Source organism: Lentinula edodes (genome assembly GCF_021015755.1).
Source record: "Lentinula edodes strain Le(Bin) 0899 ss11 chromosome Unknown C8R40scaffold_3, whole genome shotgun sequence".
NCBI lineage: Eukaryota > Fungi > Basidiomycota > Agaricomycetes > Agaricales > Omphalotaceae > Lentinula > Lentinula edodes.
In genome coordinates, this window is record NW_025764309.1 from 1,096,862 (window position 1) to 1,112,310 (window position 15,449).

At 49.1% G+C, this 15,449-nt stretch overlaps 4 protein-coding genes across 4 annotated transcripts; 1 reads left to right on the forward strand and 3 right to left on the reverse strand.

Annotated features, from left to right (window-relative positions):
• Positions 1-109: 109 nt before the first annotated feature.
• Positions 110-6,073, forward strand: C8R40DRAFT_1166161 (uncharacterized protein; the record flags this gene model as incomplete). The annotated part of the gene is made up of 11 exons (XM_046230807.1): positions 110-442; positions 497-1,081; positions 1,136-1,492; positions 1,557-1,739; positions 1,789-2,024; positions 2,084-2,392; positions 2,452-3,153; positions 3,208-3,579; positions 3,634-4,075; positions 4,130-4,201; positions 4,256-6,073. 11 exons carry the CDS (start codon positions 110-112, stop codon positions 6,071-6,073), a joined length of 5,409 nt encoding a protein of 1,802 aa, XP_046091036.1.
• Positions 6,074-9,700: 3,627 nt separating this feature from the next.
• Positions 9,701-11,552, reverse strand: C8R40DRAFT_1083725 (uncharacterized protein). Its single transcript, XM_046227277.1, has 2 exons — positions 11,243-11,552; positions 9,701-11,170 (listed from the first exon to the last, which is right to left on the reverse strand). Exons 1-2 carry the CDS (start codon positions 11,265-11,267, stop codon positions 10,182-10,184), a joined length of 1,014 nt encoding a protein of 337 aa, XP_046091037.1. The 5' UTR covers positions 11,268-11,552; the 3' UTR covers positions 9,701-10,181.
• Positions 11,411-12,270, reverse strand: C8R40DRAFT_454783 (uncharacterized protein). The gene is made up of 3 exons (XM_046235112.1): positions 11,985-12,270; positions 11,705-11,923; positions 11,411-11,574 (listed from the first exon to the last, which is right to left on the reverse strand). The coding sequence occupies exons 1-3, from the start codon at positions 12,220-12,222 to the stop codon at positions 11,555-11,557; spliced, it is 477 nt and encodes a 158-aa protein (XP_046091038.1). The 5' UTR covers positions 12,223-12,270; the 3' UTR covers positions 11,411-11,554.
• A 362-nt stretch (positions 12,271-12,632) lies between these two features.
• C8R40DRAFT_454896 (uncharacterized protein) lies at positions 12,633-15,435 on the reverse strand. The gene is made up of 10 exons (XM_046235113.1): positions 14,934-15,435; positions 14,679-14,876; positions 14,546-14,622; positions 14,405-14,490; positions 14,216-14,352; positions 14,074-14,162; positions 13,882-14,018; positions 13,105-13,823; positions 12,872-13,047; positions 12,633-12,822 (listed from the first exon to the last, which is right to left on the reverse strand). The coding sequence occupies exons 1-10, from the start codon at positions 15,291-15,293 to the stop codon at positions 12,696-12,698; spliced, it is 2,106 nt and encodes a 701-aa protein (XP_046091039.1). The 5' UTR covers positions 15,294-15,435; the 3' UTR covers positions 12,633-12,695.
• Between the last annotated feature and the right edge of the window lie 14 nt (positions 15,436-15,449).

The following is a 15,449-nucleotide window of genomic DNA, read 5'->3' on the forward strand; positions in this document are numbered from 1 at the left end:
AGTGCATTGATCAAGGTTGCAGAAGGAATCCACAAGTTGATTTGGACCTGTATGGTGCAGAGCGGTGCAGAAGGGTGTAGACGGAATCCACAAGCTAAGTCGAACTTGTATGGTGCAGAGCGGTGCAGAAGGAATCCGCAAGCTTATTTGGACTTGTATGGTGCAGAGCAGTGTAGAGAGGTGCAGAAGGGTGCGGAAGGAATCCGCAAGCTTATTTGAACTGGTATGGTGCAGAGCGGTGCAGGAGGGTGCAGAGGGGTGCAGAAGTAATCCGAGAGCTTATTTGAACTTGTATGGTGCAGAGCAGTGCAGAGAGGTGCAGGAGGAACCCGCAAGCTTATGTGGACTTGTATGGTGCAGAGCGGTGCAGGAGGGTGCAGAGGGGTGCAGAAGGAATCCGCAAGCTTATTTGGACTTGTATGGTGCAGAGCAGTGTAGGAGGGTGCAGAGGGGTGCAGAAGTAATCCGAGAGCTTATTTGAACTTGTATGGTGCAGAGCAGTGCAGAGAGGTGCAGGAGGAACCCGCAAGCTTATGTGGACTTGTATGGTGCAGAGCGGTACAGAAGGGTGCAGAAGGAATCCGCAAGCTTATTTGGACTTGTATGGTGCAGAGCGGTGCAGAGAGGTGCAGAAGGGTGCAGAAGGAACCCACAAGCTTATTTGAACTTGTATGGTGCAGAGCGGTGCAGAGAGGTGCGGAAGGAATCCGCAAGCTTATTTGAACTGGTATGGTGCAGAGCGGTGCAGAGAGGTGCAGAAGGGTGCAGAAGGAATCCACAAGCTTATTTGGACTTGTATGGTGCAGAGCGGTGCAGAGAGGTGCAGAAGGGTGCAGAAGGAATCCGCAAGCTTATTTGGACTTGTATGGTGCAGAGCGGTGCAGAGAGGTGCAGAAGGTGCAGAAGGAATCCACAAGCTTATTTGGACTTGTATGGTGCAGAGCGGTGCAGAGCGGTGCAGAGAGGTGCAGGAGGAACCCGCAAGCTTATGTGGACTTGTATGGTGCAGAGCGGTACAGAAGGGTGCAGAAGGAATCCGCAAGCTTATTTGGACTTGTATGGTGCCGAGCAGTGCAGAGAGGTGCAGGAGGGTGCAGAAGGAATCCGCAAGCTTATTTGAACTTGTATAGTGCAGAGCGGTGCAGAGAGGTGCAGGAGGAACCCGCAAGCTTATGTGGACTTGTATCATGCAGAGCGGTACAGAAGGGTGCAGAAGGAATCCGCAAGCTTATTTGGACTTGTATGGTGCAGAGCGGTGCAGAGAGGTGCAGGAGGAACCCGCAAGCTTATGTGGACTTGTATGGTGCAGAGCGGTACAGAAGGGTGCAGACGGAATCCACAAGCTTATTTGGACTTGTATGGTGCAGAGCGGTGCAGAGAGGTGCAGGAGGGTGCAGGAGGAATCCGCAAGCTTATTTGGACTTGTATGGTGCAGAGCGGTGCAGAGAGGTGCAGAAGGGTGCAGAAGGAATCCACAAGCTTATTTGGACTTGTATGGTGCAGAGCGGTGCAGAAGGGTGCAGAAGGAATCCGCAAGCTTATTTGAACTTGTATAGTGCAGAGCGGTGCAGAGAGGTGCAGGAGGAACCCGCAAGCTTATGTGGACTTGTATGGTGCAGAGCGGTACAGAAGGGTGCAGAAGGAATCCGCAAGCTTATTTGAACTTGTATAGTGCAGAGCGGTGCAGAGAGGTGCAGGAGGAACCCGCAAGCTTATGTGGACTTGTATGGTGCAGAGCGGTACAGAAGGGTGCAGAAGGAATCCGCAAGCTTATTTGAACTTGTATAGTGCAGAGCGGTGCAGAGAGGTGCAGGAGGAACCCGCAAGCTTATTTGGACTTGTATGGTGCAGAGGGGTGCAGAAGGGTGCAGAAGGAATCTGCAAGCTTATCTGGACCTGTATGGTGCAGAGCAGTGCAGAGAGGTGCAGAAGGGTGCCGAAGGAATCCGCAAGCTTATTTGGACTTGTATGGTGCAGAGCGGTGCAGAAGGGTGCAGACGGAATCCACAAGCTAAGTCGAACTTGTATGGTGCAGAGCAGTGCAGAAGGAATCCGCAAGCTTATTAGAACTTGTATGGTGCAGAGAGGTGCAGAAGGGTGCAGAAGGAATCCGCAAGCTTATTTGGACTTGTATGGTGCAGAGCGGTGCAGAAGGGTGCAGAAGGAATCCGCAAGCTTATTTGGACTTGTATGGTGCAGAGCAGTGCAGAGAGGTGCAGAAGGGTGCAGAAGGAATCTGCAAGCTTAGTTGGACTTGTATGGTGCAGAGCAGTGCAGGAGGGTGCAGAGGGGTGCAGAAGGAATCCGCAAGCTTATTTGGACTTGTATGGTGCAGAGTGGTGCAGAGAGGTGCAGAAGGGTGCGGAAGGAATCCGCAAGTTTATTTGGACTTGTATGGTGCAGAGGGGTGCAGAAGGAATCCGCAAGCTTATTTGAACTTGTATGGTGCAGAGCGGTGCAGAGAGGTGCAGAAGGGTGCAGAAGGAATCCGCAAGCTTATTTGGACTTGTATGGTGCAGAGCGGTACAGAAGGGTGCAGAAGGAATCCGCAAGCTTATTTGGACTTGTATGGTGCAGAGCCGTGCAGAGAGGTGCAGAAGGGTGCAGAAGGAACCCGCAAGCTTATTTGAACTTGTATGGTGCAGAGCGGTGCAGAGAGATGCAGAAGGGTGCAGAAGGAATCCGCAAGCTTATTTGGACTTGTATGGTGCAGAGCGGTGCAGAAGGGTGCAGAAGGAATCCGCAAGCTTATTTGAACTTGTATGGTGCAGAGCGGTGCAGAGAGGTGCAGAAGGGTGCAGAAGGAACCCGCAAGCTTATTTGGACTTGTATGGTGCAGAGCGGTGCAGAAGGGTGCAGAAGGAATCCGCAAGCTTATTTGAACTTGTATAGTGCAGAGCGGTGCAGAGAGGTGCAGGAGGAACCCGCAAGCTTATGTGGACTTGTATCGTGCAGAGCGGTGCAGAAGGGTGCAGAAGGAATCCGCAAGCTTATTTGGACTTGTATGGTGCAGAGCCGTGCAGAGAGGTGCAGAAGGGTGCAGAAGGAACCCGCAAGCTTATTTGAACTTGTATGGTGCAGAGCGGTGCAGAGAGATGCAGAAGGGTGCAGAAGGAATCCGCAAGCTTATTTGGACTTGTATGGTGCAGAGCGGTGCAGAAGGGTGCAGAAGGAATCCGCAAGCTTATTTGAACTTGTATAGTGCAGAGCGGTGCAGAGAGGTGCAGGAGGAACCCGCAAGCTTATGTGGACTTGTATCGTGCAGAGCGGTGCAGAAGGGTGCAGAAGGAATCCGCAAGCTTATTTGGACTTGTATGGTGCAGAGCAGTGCAGAGAGGTGCAGGAGGAACCCGCAAGCTTATGTGGACTTGTATGGTGCAGAGCGGTACAGAAGGGTGCAGAAGGAATCCGCAAGCTTATTTGGACTTGTATGGTGCCGAGCAGTGCAGAGAGGTGCAGAAGGGTGCAGAAGGAATCCGCAAGCTTATTTGGACTTGTATGGTGCAGAGCGGTGCAGAGAGATGCAGAAGGGTGCAGAAGGAATCCGCAAGCTTATTTGGACTTGTATGGTGCAGAGCGGTGCAGAAGGGTGCAGAAGGAATCCGCAAGCTTATTTGAACTTGTATGATGCAGAGCGGTGCAGAGAGGTGCAGAAGGGTGCAGAAGGAATCCGAGAGCTTATTTGGACTTGTATGGTGCAGAGCGGTGCAGAGAGGTGCAGAAGGGTGCAGAAGGAATCCACAAGCTTATTTGGACTTGTATGGTGCAGAGCGGTGCAGAAGGGTGCAGAAGGAATCCGCAAGCTTATTTGAACTTGTATGGTGCAGAGCGGTGCAGAGAGGTGCAGAAGGGTGCAGAAGGAACCCGCAAGCTTATTTGGACTTGTATGGTGCAGAGCGGTGCAGAGAGGTGCAGGAGGGTGCAGGAGGAATCTGCAAGCTTAGTTGGACTTGTATGGTGCAGAGCAGTGCAGGAGGGTGCAGAGGGGTGCAGAAGGAATCCGCAAGCTTATTTGGACTTGTATGGTGCAGAGTGGTGCAGAGAGGTGCAGAAGGGTGCAGAGTGGTGCAGAGAGGTGCAGAAGGGTGCAGAAGGAACCCGCAAGCTTATTTGAACTTGTATGGTGCAGAGCGGTGCAGAGAGATGCAGAAGGGTGCAGAAGGAATCCGCAAGCTTATTTGGACTTGTATGGTGCAGAGCGGTACAGAAGGGTGCAGAAGGAATCCGCAAGCTTATTTGAACTTGTATAGTGCAGAGCGGTGCAGAGAGGTGCAGGAGGAACCCGCAAGCTTATGTGGACTTGTATCGTGCAGAGCGGTGCAGAAGGGTGCAGAAGGAATCCGCAAGCTTATTTGGACTTGTATGGTGCAGAGCAGTGCAGAGAGGTGCAGGAGGAACCCGCAAGCTTATGTGGACTTGTATGGTGCAGAGCGGTACAGAAGGGTGCAGAAGGAATCCGCAAGCTTATTTGGACTTGTATGGTGCAGAGCAGTGCAGAGAGGTGCAGAAGGGTGCAGAAGGAATCCGCAAGCTTATTTGGACTTGTATGGTGCAGAGCGGTGCAGAGAGGTGCAGAAGGGTGCAGAAGGAATCCACAAGTTTATTTGGACTTGTATGGTGCAGAGCGGTGCAGAAGGGTGCAGAAGGAATCCGCAAGCTTATTTGGACTTGTATGGTGCAGAGCAGTGCAGAGAGGTGCAGAAGGGTGCAGAAGGAATCTGCAAGCTTAGTTGGACTTGTATGGTGCAGAGCAGTGCAGGAGGGTGCAGAGGGGTGCAGAAGGAATCCGCAAGCTTATGTGGACTTGTATCGTGCAGAGCGGTGCAGAAGGGTGCAGAAGGAATCCGCAAGCTTATTTGGACTTGTATGGTGCAGAGCGGTGCAGAGAGGTGCAGGAGGAACCCGCAAGCTTATGTGGACTTGTATGGTGCAGAGCGGTACAGAAGGGTGCAGAAGGAATCCGCAAGCTTATTTGGACTTGTATGGTGCAGAGCAGTGCAGAGAGGTGCAGAAGGGTGCAGAAGGAATCCGCAAGCTTATTTGGACTTGTATGGTGCAGAGCGGTGCAGAGAGGTGCAGAAGGGTGCAGAAGGAATCCACAAGTTTATTTGGACTTGTATGGTGCAGAGCGGTGCAGAAGGGTGCAGAAGGAATCCGCAAGCTTATTTGGACTTGTATGGTGCAGAGCAGTGCAGAGAGGTGCAGAAGGGTGCAGAAGGAATCTGCAAGCTTAGTTGGACTTGTATGGTGCAGAGCAGTGCAGGAGGGTGCAGAGGGGTGCAGAAGGAATCCGCAAGCTTATGTGGACTTGTATCGTGCAGAGCGGTGCAGAAGGGTGCAGAAGGAATCCGCAAGCTTATTTGGACTTGTATGGTGCAGAGCGGTGCAGAGAGGTGCAGGAGGAACCCGCAAGCTTATGTGGACTTGTATGGTGCAGAGCGGTACAGAAGGGTGCAGAAGGAATCCGCAAGCTTATTTGGACTTGTATGGTGCAGAGCAGTGCAGAGAGGTGCAGAAGGGTGCAGAAGGAATCCGCAAGCTTATTTGGACTTGTATGGTGCAGAGCGGTGCAGAGAGGTGCAGAAGGGTGCAGAAGGAATCCACAAGTTTATTTGGACTTGTATGGTGCAGAGCGGTGCAGAAGGGTGCAGAAGGAATCCGCAAGCTTATTTGGACTTGTATGGTGCAGAGCAGTGCAGAGAGGTGCAGAAGGGTGCAGAAGGAATCTGCAAGCTTAGTTGGACTTGTATGGTGCAGAGCAGTGCAGGAGGGTGCAGAGGGGTGCAGAAGGAATCCGCAAGCTTATGTGGACTTGTATCGTGCAGAGCGGTGCAGAAGGGTGCAGAAGGAATCCGCAAGCTTATTTGGACTTGTATGGTGCAGAGCGGTGCAGAGAGGTGCAGGAGGAACCCGCAAGCTTATGTGGACTTGTATGGTGCAGAGCGGTGCAGAAGGGTGCAGAAGGAATTCAAGAGGTTATTTGGACCTGTATGGTGCAGAGCAGTGCAGAAGGGTGCACAGAAAATCTGTCAACATATTTGTTGTGTATACCTGCCCAGATTCACGATGTTGAGTTTCCTTGATCTCATCACTACTTTTACATTACAGCACTTTGCATAATTCTTTGGGTGCTTGGATTTTGCATGATATATTTTCACTGAAAAATCATTCCAAAAATAGCTTTTAAAATCCCGCTGGCCCCGGCGGTCCCCAAGGAGAAACCTCTCCAGCCTGGGCCCAAAAATGCATTTGACAAATAAGCGGCGATAAATACGGTACCAAATCCATACAACCAAACCTTTTCGCAAAGCACTATGTGAGACAATTTTGCTACTGCTCTAATCTACAGGTCATGTCACTGATCTGAATGTTCCTCACCTCTTGATTCTGCTCAGCATTCATTGATTGAACAAGCTCGCTTAGGATACTATGCAGAAAAAACGCACCGTCCTATTTTATGGGCAGTTTCTACAGGGAGCTATGTATGTATATCACTGGGGACTTGAGATCAAAGGTCAAATATCATTCGACGATGGAGTGTGTCTCGTTTATTGCGCATATTTATGAACATCAAGTGATAAATACATTATACAACCATCCTACTCAACAATACGAGCTGAAGTACTTCTCCAATTCCCAAACTTCGAAGACACCTTTCACTGAAGTTTCACAAATTTCAAAACCGTTGCCAGTGACCAGTGAACAGACAGCAATTGATCAAAGTCTGCCTCAGTCTGAGGTTTCTGTCCCAGATTAATATTCTGAAGTGAACCACGAGCAGCACCTGTCGCGCTATCTACATCCACCACACCCATCCATGAAGCAGACAAAATTGGAATGAGAGATTGATGAACTAGGCCACAATCTATTTCATTCCATGACGGGGGGCGAGAAGACGATGCAGACAAGGAGATTGCAATACCGTTGTGTGCTTGGAAGTTGAGACCTGATACGGATGGCATGGTGCTAGCTTGATTCCTGTCACGATCCCTGTCTCTTTCACTTTCTCGTTCATCTAGGAGCCTCTGTCCAGATCCAGAAGAAGGTCGGCCACCGTTCATTCTTCTACCATCGCGTTGTTGTTCATGATATTCCAGAAGCGAATCATCTGGGATACGGTTAGAAGACAAGATGTTGAGTGTCCGACGGGGGTTGATTTAGAAGAGGTGAGGTTAACGACTCCCGTTGGAGGATGGCGATGAACGATTGTACGTGGATGCCTATTCCCATTCTCCCGTTCTCACTCTGAAAGCATCTCCCCTCTTCTCATTCGCGGGCTGAGTGACGGACCACGGACGACAGTAAGAGAAGTATTGTTACCTACGGAAGAAGGACCATGATGGTGGACGATGTGATGGTGATGCGGACGGACGTGATGGTGATGATGCGGAGCTTCTGATAGGATATGAATGTATATGGCAGGGAGCATTGAGAGCACCAGCTGATTGCGGTCGAGCATGCTGCTGTTCTTGCTGATCACAGTCGATGTTGGTGAACAATATGTTGGTCTCTCTCCCTGTCCCGGTCCCTATCACGTTCACGGTCTGTATCTTGACCCCTGATATCTCCGGCATCTGTGTGCTCCGTTCTCTCTAGTTCGCGCTCATGTTCTTCTGCTTCCCACCGATGACCAGTCCCAAACCCACCCATGCCCATACCTGGACCCATGCCTTGCCCATTGCCTTTGATACTATTTAGTCCGATGCCAACACTGGGTCCGATGGGTGATATTGATCTTTTCCATGGACTCAATGCAGGAGGGGGGCCTCCGCCTCCGATTCCAGGCCCAGGACGGCCAAAATGGGTTGAGGAAGGAACTTGTCTACCGTGAATGCCATGAACAGAAGAAGATGCGGAAGAAGGAACAACGACATCCCCGTCCCGCTGATGCTCAGATTCAGGGAAAGCGCCATTAGTGGTGGTAGAAGGATCAGAGAATAAGTGTTGAGATTGACCATTGTGAAAAGAAGATCGTCCGCCACTTCCTCCGCTTCCGCTCGGCACAGAACGGATTTCCCTCTCCCTATCTACTCCGCCACCAGCCGACCCCGACCTCAGCCCTGCAGTAGATCCCGACCGGGGACCCACCCCTCCCATAGATTTGCTGGGACCAAACGAAGGGAGAAGCGACTCACTACCACCTCCACTTCCCATCGGGGGCGGCGGAAGACCACCCACAACGAATGAAGGTTCGTGCACATGACCCATCCCCACAGTGGACTGGGAAGATAAAGAACCGGACAATGTCCCGGGGCCTGAGACCATCCGCCTGGCTAGTCCGGGGCCATGGTTTAAGGAGGACGATCCTCGACCTAATCGCTCTCGAATGGGATTAGACCCATTATGAGTTCCCGCTCCCGGCGTGTAGACATGTCCAAGACCAACAGGAGGACCGTGAACCCCTTGCTCGTAGATCGGCAGGTTAATATTCATATCCATGTTCAGGCCATTGTTGCCAACGCTCAGGTTCATTCCCATTCCCATTGTATTCGTCTGTGTGGAACCTGGCCGTGATCTCCTAGCTCCTGTCATACTAAGCAAGTTCTCTAGATCCCCCTGCGATTCCGATGAGGAAAGAGTTGAAAGCTCAGGATATGCTACAGTCAACCCGGGGGGTAGCGTGTGTGTTGATTCCATGCAAGATTCCATGAAAGTGGTTTTGTTGGATCTGCGACTTGCTGCTTTGGGTTTTGCGCAGCGATTTATGCCGATGATTGCGTATGATTCGATCAGAGTTGGCGAAGGGGAACGAGTCAACGATCTGGCGAAGGGTAGGCGCGGGCGGAAGGAAGTCGAAAAAGTGAGGAAAAGGTATTCCACGAGCTGCATTGCAGTTATCAATATTCAATGAAAAGATGAGAAGATGTAAACAATGGCATTCACCGGTTTGAGGCCTATCAACAGCCCTTCGTTCTCGTTCCAATTTTCGGCGTTTACGATGATTTTCTGCAAGCATATCTGTTTGTAGTTCGTCTCTTTGATGCTGTAAGGGGATGAGTAACAGTGAAAAATGTAGAAGAGGCATGTATACCTTCCGCGAACTCCAAGTCGCGTCTTCATCAATCTTCCTGCGTTTGGTTATGTTTGCTATTTCAAATGTACACTTGCGTTCCGATAGTTCTAAACGCTTGTTTTTACGTGACAAAAGCTCGCTTTGTATGAAGATTAGTTCCGGATGTTCACCTAAAGTATGTGGTATGTGAGATCTCAAGATTGAGACGGAAAGTAATTGCATACCACTTGCTACCAAGGATTCCTCCCAAGCTAATTCTTCCATCTTCTCTATATACAGTTTCTCTCTTAGCAAAGCAAACTTGAGCTCAACGATGGCAAGCATGTCAAGAGCTTCAACTCGATGGACAGGTTGAAGATCGAATTCCTCCTCTTCATCCTCAAGGTTTATTTCTGAACGATCGTCATCGTCAATATCCTTCTCCACATCCTCTTTATCCGAGACTTCTTTTTCTTCATCGTCTTTGTCTTCATCGTCTTTATCATCATCTTCCTGAACCTCGTCTACCTCCAACTCGTCCGCATCATCTTTCTCATCTTCACCCTCGCCCTCATCATCATCATCTTCCTTTTCGTCTTCGCCGTCAGAGACATCAAAGGGAGCATCGACATCCGGCTCGACGTCAACTTCGACATCAGGTTCAGGTTCCGCATCGGATTTATCTGAAGGGTCAGGGTCGGGGTCTAACATGACCTTGCTTACATCTGCGAAGGATGTGCCCTCTTCTGGCTCTAAGGTCTCGTCCTTGAAGGCGGCCACCTTGGTAAGTTTGGATTTGAAGTTCCGCGCGGTAGTATCATCAACGTTAACCTCAATATCCATAGCGTCCTCTTTGCTGGGAGGAATCTCGATATTGACGCCGAGTGTGCCCACTTCGTCGATGCCCGAAGCGGGAGGCCTGTCAGCCTCTAGAGGAACAGCAACCCTCATACCTCAAGTACGAGCACGCCCTCGACCTCGCCCTCGACCACCACGAGAAGCCTTCGCCTTCGAATTCGTCGCTGGAGCAGTAGTGGTTGATGGTGTAATCGGAGATTTATCAGATACAGTGGTGTTAGGAGGGAATGAAGAGGGTGGGGTATCGACAGAGTAACACCGTAATTTAGCAGTGAGGATGGACTTAGGCTGCTCGTCAGGTTCTATCTCATTTTCTTCGATGTCTGTATTGTCATCTTCGTCTGTCTGTTCCGCCCGAATGAGACGTGGGGACGGAGAATACAGACGTAGTCGGAGAGTCAGGGAATACGTGTTCGTGGTCGTGGTCGGAAGAAGCAGAGTGCTGTGGCGGTATGGGCAAAAGGGAAAACGGTAAAGGTGGAACCGGAGGCGGCGACGATGAGGAGGAGTTTGACACGAGCCTGGATAACGCGGCTCTACGTGACCTCGCAGTAACAGTTTTATCATCTTCATCTTTGTCTGACCCGTGGAAGTTGAAGTCTGCTTCATCATCATCGTCAGAGTCCTCTTCTTCATTGAAAGAATGTTGGTGAACAGGATGTTGTGGGTGTCGATTCCGCATCGACCGTGCAGGCGAATCACCGAGTTGTAATTCATCGTCCCAGTTCTCTGTAGTGGTAGTTTTCCTCGTAGTTGTCGTAGTCGTAGAGCTCTTCCTTCTCTCGTTCCCATCTTTCCTCTTCTTTCCCGTAGGAGACCCAGGCGACCCAAGGGAATAAGGAGACCGAGGAGGAGAATCAACCCGATCTTCGAAATCTTCATCCCAATTCTCCGTTGTTGTTGTTTTCTCTGTTTCCCGAAGTGAACCAGAGCCAGAGCTCACGAGACGTCGTGTGGGTATCGATGGACCTGCTTCAGTCCATTCAATCCATGTCCTGGTTTGCTGCTGGTGCTGTTGGTTCGAGTAGCTATGCGCAGAATTCCTCGAATGTACAGGTGTAGGCGCAGGGGTTTCTAAATCCCAATCTTCCGCTTCCATCGTCACTTGTGAGCTCGTGGTTGACATGGAGATCCGGGGTTTCGATGGAGAAGACGGTGAAGATGGATTACGCGTACGACGAGGATAAGGTGTATGAGGTGAATGAGGTGGACTTTTGTTTTTATTCCTGTTCTTCTTGTTTCGACTACCGTCTGTATTCTGCGTATTCTGTTGACCTTGACCTTGAAACTCGAGATCATCATCCCAATTCTCAGCGGGCTCTACACAGAGTTCAGAGTCCATAAGGAGATCGACCTCGAACCGACGCGTCGATACAAGGAGAAGAGACGTACCCATATTAGACAGTGCCGTAGCCATTGGAAATAACTGTACAAATGTGTTTCTCTTTTATCACAGGCGCTTTTTCATCAGAGATCGTTCTTTTGGGGGGCGTATTTAGTGATACTGGCGTATGCTGGTGTATGTATGTGGCGGTCGGGGCTGGCCGTTCCTGGTGTATCAACGTACAAATGCGTATAGACCATATAAAGCGTGCAGAGCTTCTCCGTTTGGGCGTGTGGCCATGTATATGTGGACCAGGTAATAAACAGCCAGCTCTCTCGTCGAGGTTCGTGTGTCGCGTGAATTCGTTTGTAGATAACGCGTTAACAGGGTCTGCCAATTGCTGAGGAAAGAAGTCGGTGTTAAGATATGAGAGACATTGAATGTATGCAAGGGTTCGGAGTGCAAGGATCGAGATAAATGTGAACAAATAAATAAGTAAGGATCAAGTATACAAACAGATTACGACTTACAGTTCAAGCCAAAGCTGCTTGCATCATGCTCGAGCGCACCAAAAGCCGCTGGTACTCCCAGCTGCTTCCTTTGAGAATGAATTTTTCGAGGTGCCTGTGCCCACCTTGCCAAAAGAGAGGTTAGCAAGTAAATTGGTTCGAGAAAATACGTACAAGAAGGACAAAATGCTCCGGGTCGGTCTGTGCATTCCATCTCTAGTAGAAGATGCCCTAGCGTCTCTAGAAGCAGATGATTTACAGGTAAAGACAAAAGACTAGGACTTGACGAGCGGAATCTCACCCGCTCTTCGTCTATATTGGACTTTGATTGGTGGCATCCAGATACGATGCGCACTTGGACATTGTCGGTCCCACTCCCTTCTCCGTCGCATGAAGTTGTTGGTCATGCCCATCTTCCAAACGTTGCCCAAATCGACGAATGCATAAATCCACCCTCCTCCATCTGCATTCGAAACCCTTCTCAGTTGCCGCTTTCTATACAGTGCATGAAGCTCATGTGATGTCCTCCGACCAGTCATACGGATTTGCTGAGGATCGGCTCCGTAGATGTAACAGTGGATTAATGGAGTTCAGAGCTCAGGTTGATCCACAGATGGTGTGTGTATGCATGGGAAAATATTCTCGATGGATAAATATTCATCGAATCGGAATGATCTCTAAATCCAGTCTCAATCAAGAGTATATACATATCTAACAATCATGTAAGTGACTCGTTAGAAGGAGCAGCATGAACACTGACTTCGATGAAAAACTGGAGGTGCAATTACCTCAATGGATATCATTTCCTAAACCGTAAATGTCAAAGCTAGATATATTAGTCACAAAAAGGGAAATCGCCTGAAAAGGAAATCGCTGACAATCTTAGAAGGACGAAGATGATAGATAAAATCAGGTTGTATGCCATTACATGATAGATGAGTGCAGTAGAAGGAAAATGAGCTTATTGTGATCGAGTATACGACATCAGCATTGAAGAAAATATTTCCCTCTTCTATCTGCAACGAAAGTCCATACCCATGAGGTTTATATTATCGCGAGGATTCCAATACCAATGGATTTGAAAGTGTTTGTAGAATTCAGTGGAAGTGATAGCCGTAGAACGAATGTCCACATTATGCCTGAATTAAGACTGAATATCCACACGAGACCCACTATGGAAAAACTCACCAAGAAATAAGATGGTGGAATAACGCTGCGACTGCTATTTTTTCATGACAATGCGCGCAACAGATGACATCTGAGAAGATACCGAGGGGCTCCTGAATACGAATCCTGGAAGTCTCTTGGCCAAAGCGGTTGATTATGAAGAATATTTCTTCTCCAATCCTCTGATTGTACATTAGCTGTAGCAGATAGAAAAGCATGAGCAATGAATGAAATCTCCAGGATACTCCACTCACTGCTGCAGGCCATGTCATAAACAACCGTCCAGGGAAAGCGTCCTCTTGGGGACCTGAACATTCAATGACTGGGTGTGCCCGTGTCAGGTCACCAGTTGTCGCTGTAGATGGGTCCAAGCCGGTACCGATCAGGATTGTTTCCGCGAATCGTGAACTTTCCCTGTTGAAGAAAAGTGAATGCGATGACCAAGAGCCATCCTGTTCTGTATCGTAATGCTCGTTGAGAATTCGCATCCTGTGGTGGCCAACATCGTCGATTATGCGATTGTTGTGGCAACACGGATGATAGAACACCTGCGAGCTCGACATCAGCACGTTACATCTCGCACATCCGAAGATTGTGACGGCTAAATCAAGATCTGAGAGGGTCGCGCTAGGTCGAACATTTCGAAGAATTTGGAGGATTTCCTGGATTTTTGAGGGTCTCCATTCACCAGCGATCCGAGGAAGGTGTTCCATAAGTCTCGACCTCACGAATTCAGGCGTTAGTTCCTCCTCCGTCGCTGTGTCCCAAACCATTGCCTTGAAGACTGGATCAAAGAGAATTTCGCCCACTCCAGGATAAGGCTCTCGCAGATCCCGATGAGACAGGATATCGGTATACTCTTGCTTGAGGTAAAGGTAGCGTTTTCGACAGCTTTCATTGTGCTCTCGCTCTAAGCGTTTCTCTTTGTGCTCAGATAATAATCCGACTAGTTCAGATTCCATATGAGCCCAACCTTGAATGACGATGTGTTAAACCCACACGCTAGAGCTGAAACCAAGAAGTGGACATACCGCGGTCGGTCAATACTTTTGCTTGTTTGACAGAGTGAAGGTTTAGAAGATCATCGGATATGTTAAAATCAGATTCCCCAAGGAGGATCATGTCGGCGTCTCGGCGCAAGCCGATGAGTTCCAGGCGAGTGAGAATCCTGATGGAACAATAGTTGTAGATGAATACAAGTTAATAAGCAGCAGAACACTTACGCTTGCAGCCTCTGGTTGCGAATATCGTTCAATTGTCTAGATCGTTGCTCTAGATGATTCAGGTGCCATGCTTCACAAGAACGAGCATGCTAGAGGAGTTGCTTGTAAGTGGCACATATGTTCAGGAACAATAAAGCATTACATTATCTATTGCTCGACGTTCTCGAAATTTCTGCTTGATCCATGCACGACGATCTTCTTCGGATTTGAGAGCCACATACTGGGCTTTTAGTTTCAACGCTGCCTCGTAATTAATGATCGTAGTATCACGGTCCTTTACTGGAAATAGTGTAAATTGCGGAAGATCTTCGTGAAATTGAATTAGACTAACCTTTAATCTTCTCTTGAGACAAAATTTGAAGCGAAGTGAACGGATAGAGTTCGTGTGACAAAATATGCCAGTTGTATATGGTGAAGCTATCAAATATATGTCAGGCCAACATTGACGATTCGCAATGAGAACACGCCACACGTTTTTTCACAGTTTCGGCAACTTCTGAGTCGAAACCTCCACAAAACAGTATCGCATTTCCGTGGCTTGTTACAGACCTGCAGAGCTTTACTGGTTGGGATAATATCTAGAACAGGAAAGGAACGGTGCATACGTGGCAATAAACATCAAAGACCAAGTGAGCATACTGAGGCTCATTGAGATCCATTGGAAGAGGAGGCAGACCCCCTTCGACATTCTCACGAGCGATGCGCCAGATGTTATTCGACGATTTTGTCATTAGAAGTTTTCGAAGGTGTTTACAGGTGCGACCCAGATGGAGAAGATCGCGGGAATCGAGATAACAGAAGATCTTTGAATTCGGGCATTAGGATACGAAGCCGGAAGAGAGGTAGCACTGTATATGTACCTCGTATAAAAAAATCTCGACAGGAAGGTACTTCCACAACCTTTGTAGGAGGGCGAATACGCCGCGGACTCCCTTGAACCGTTTCGGTACTTTGCGTCGCCGAACTGCCTTTTTCTTGGGTCTTCGTTTGATAGTCTTGGCCCGTTTCTCGGGACGATCGCCACTCTCCTGAACTTCCGATTGCTCGTCGTGTCTTTTACGTTTCCCAGAAATGGTAGAGGTTTTACTAGCGTCGCCGGAGGTACCAATCAAATTCGGTACCATGGTGTGATTATAGCAGTGAGCGGTGAGCAGGCAGAGATATTTGAAAATATGGTGGTGGTGCAGATTTGATAGAACGTAGCTGGAATTAAAAGGCATTCGTGCACGTACGCAATTCCAAGAACAAACAAAGGACCTAAAGGCCTTTGTCCAATATCGCCCCACGTGGTTATCATAGGTGCCAGTGTATTACATCCGAAGCCAGTGTACCGCCACGAGTTCGCATTCGCAATCGTTAAGAGTAGAGGCGATTTA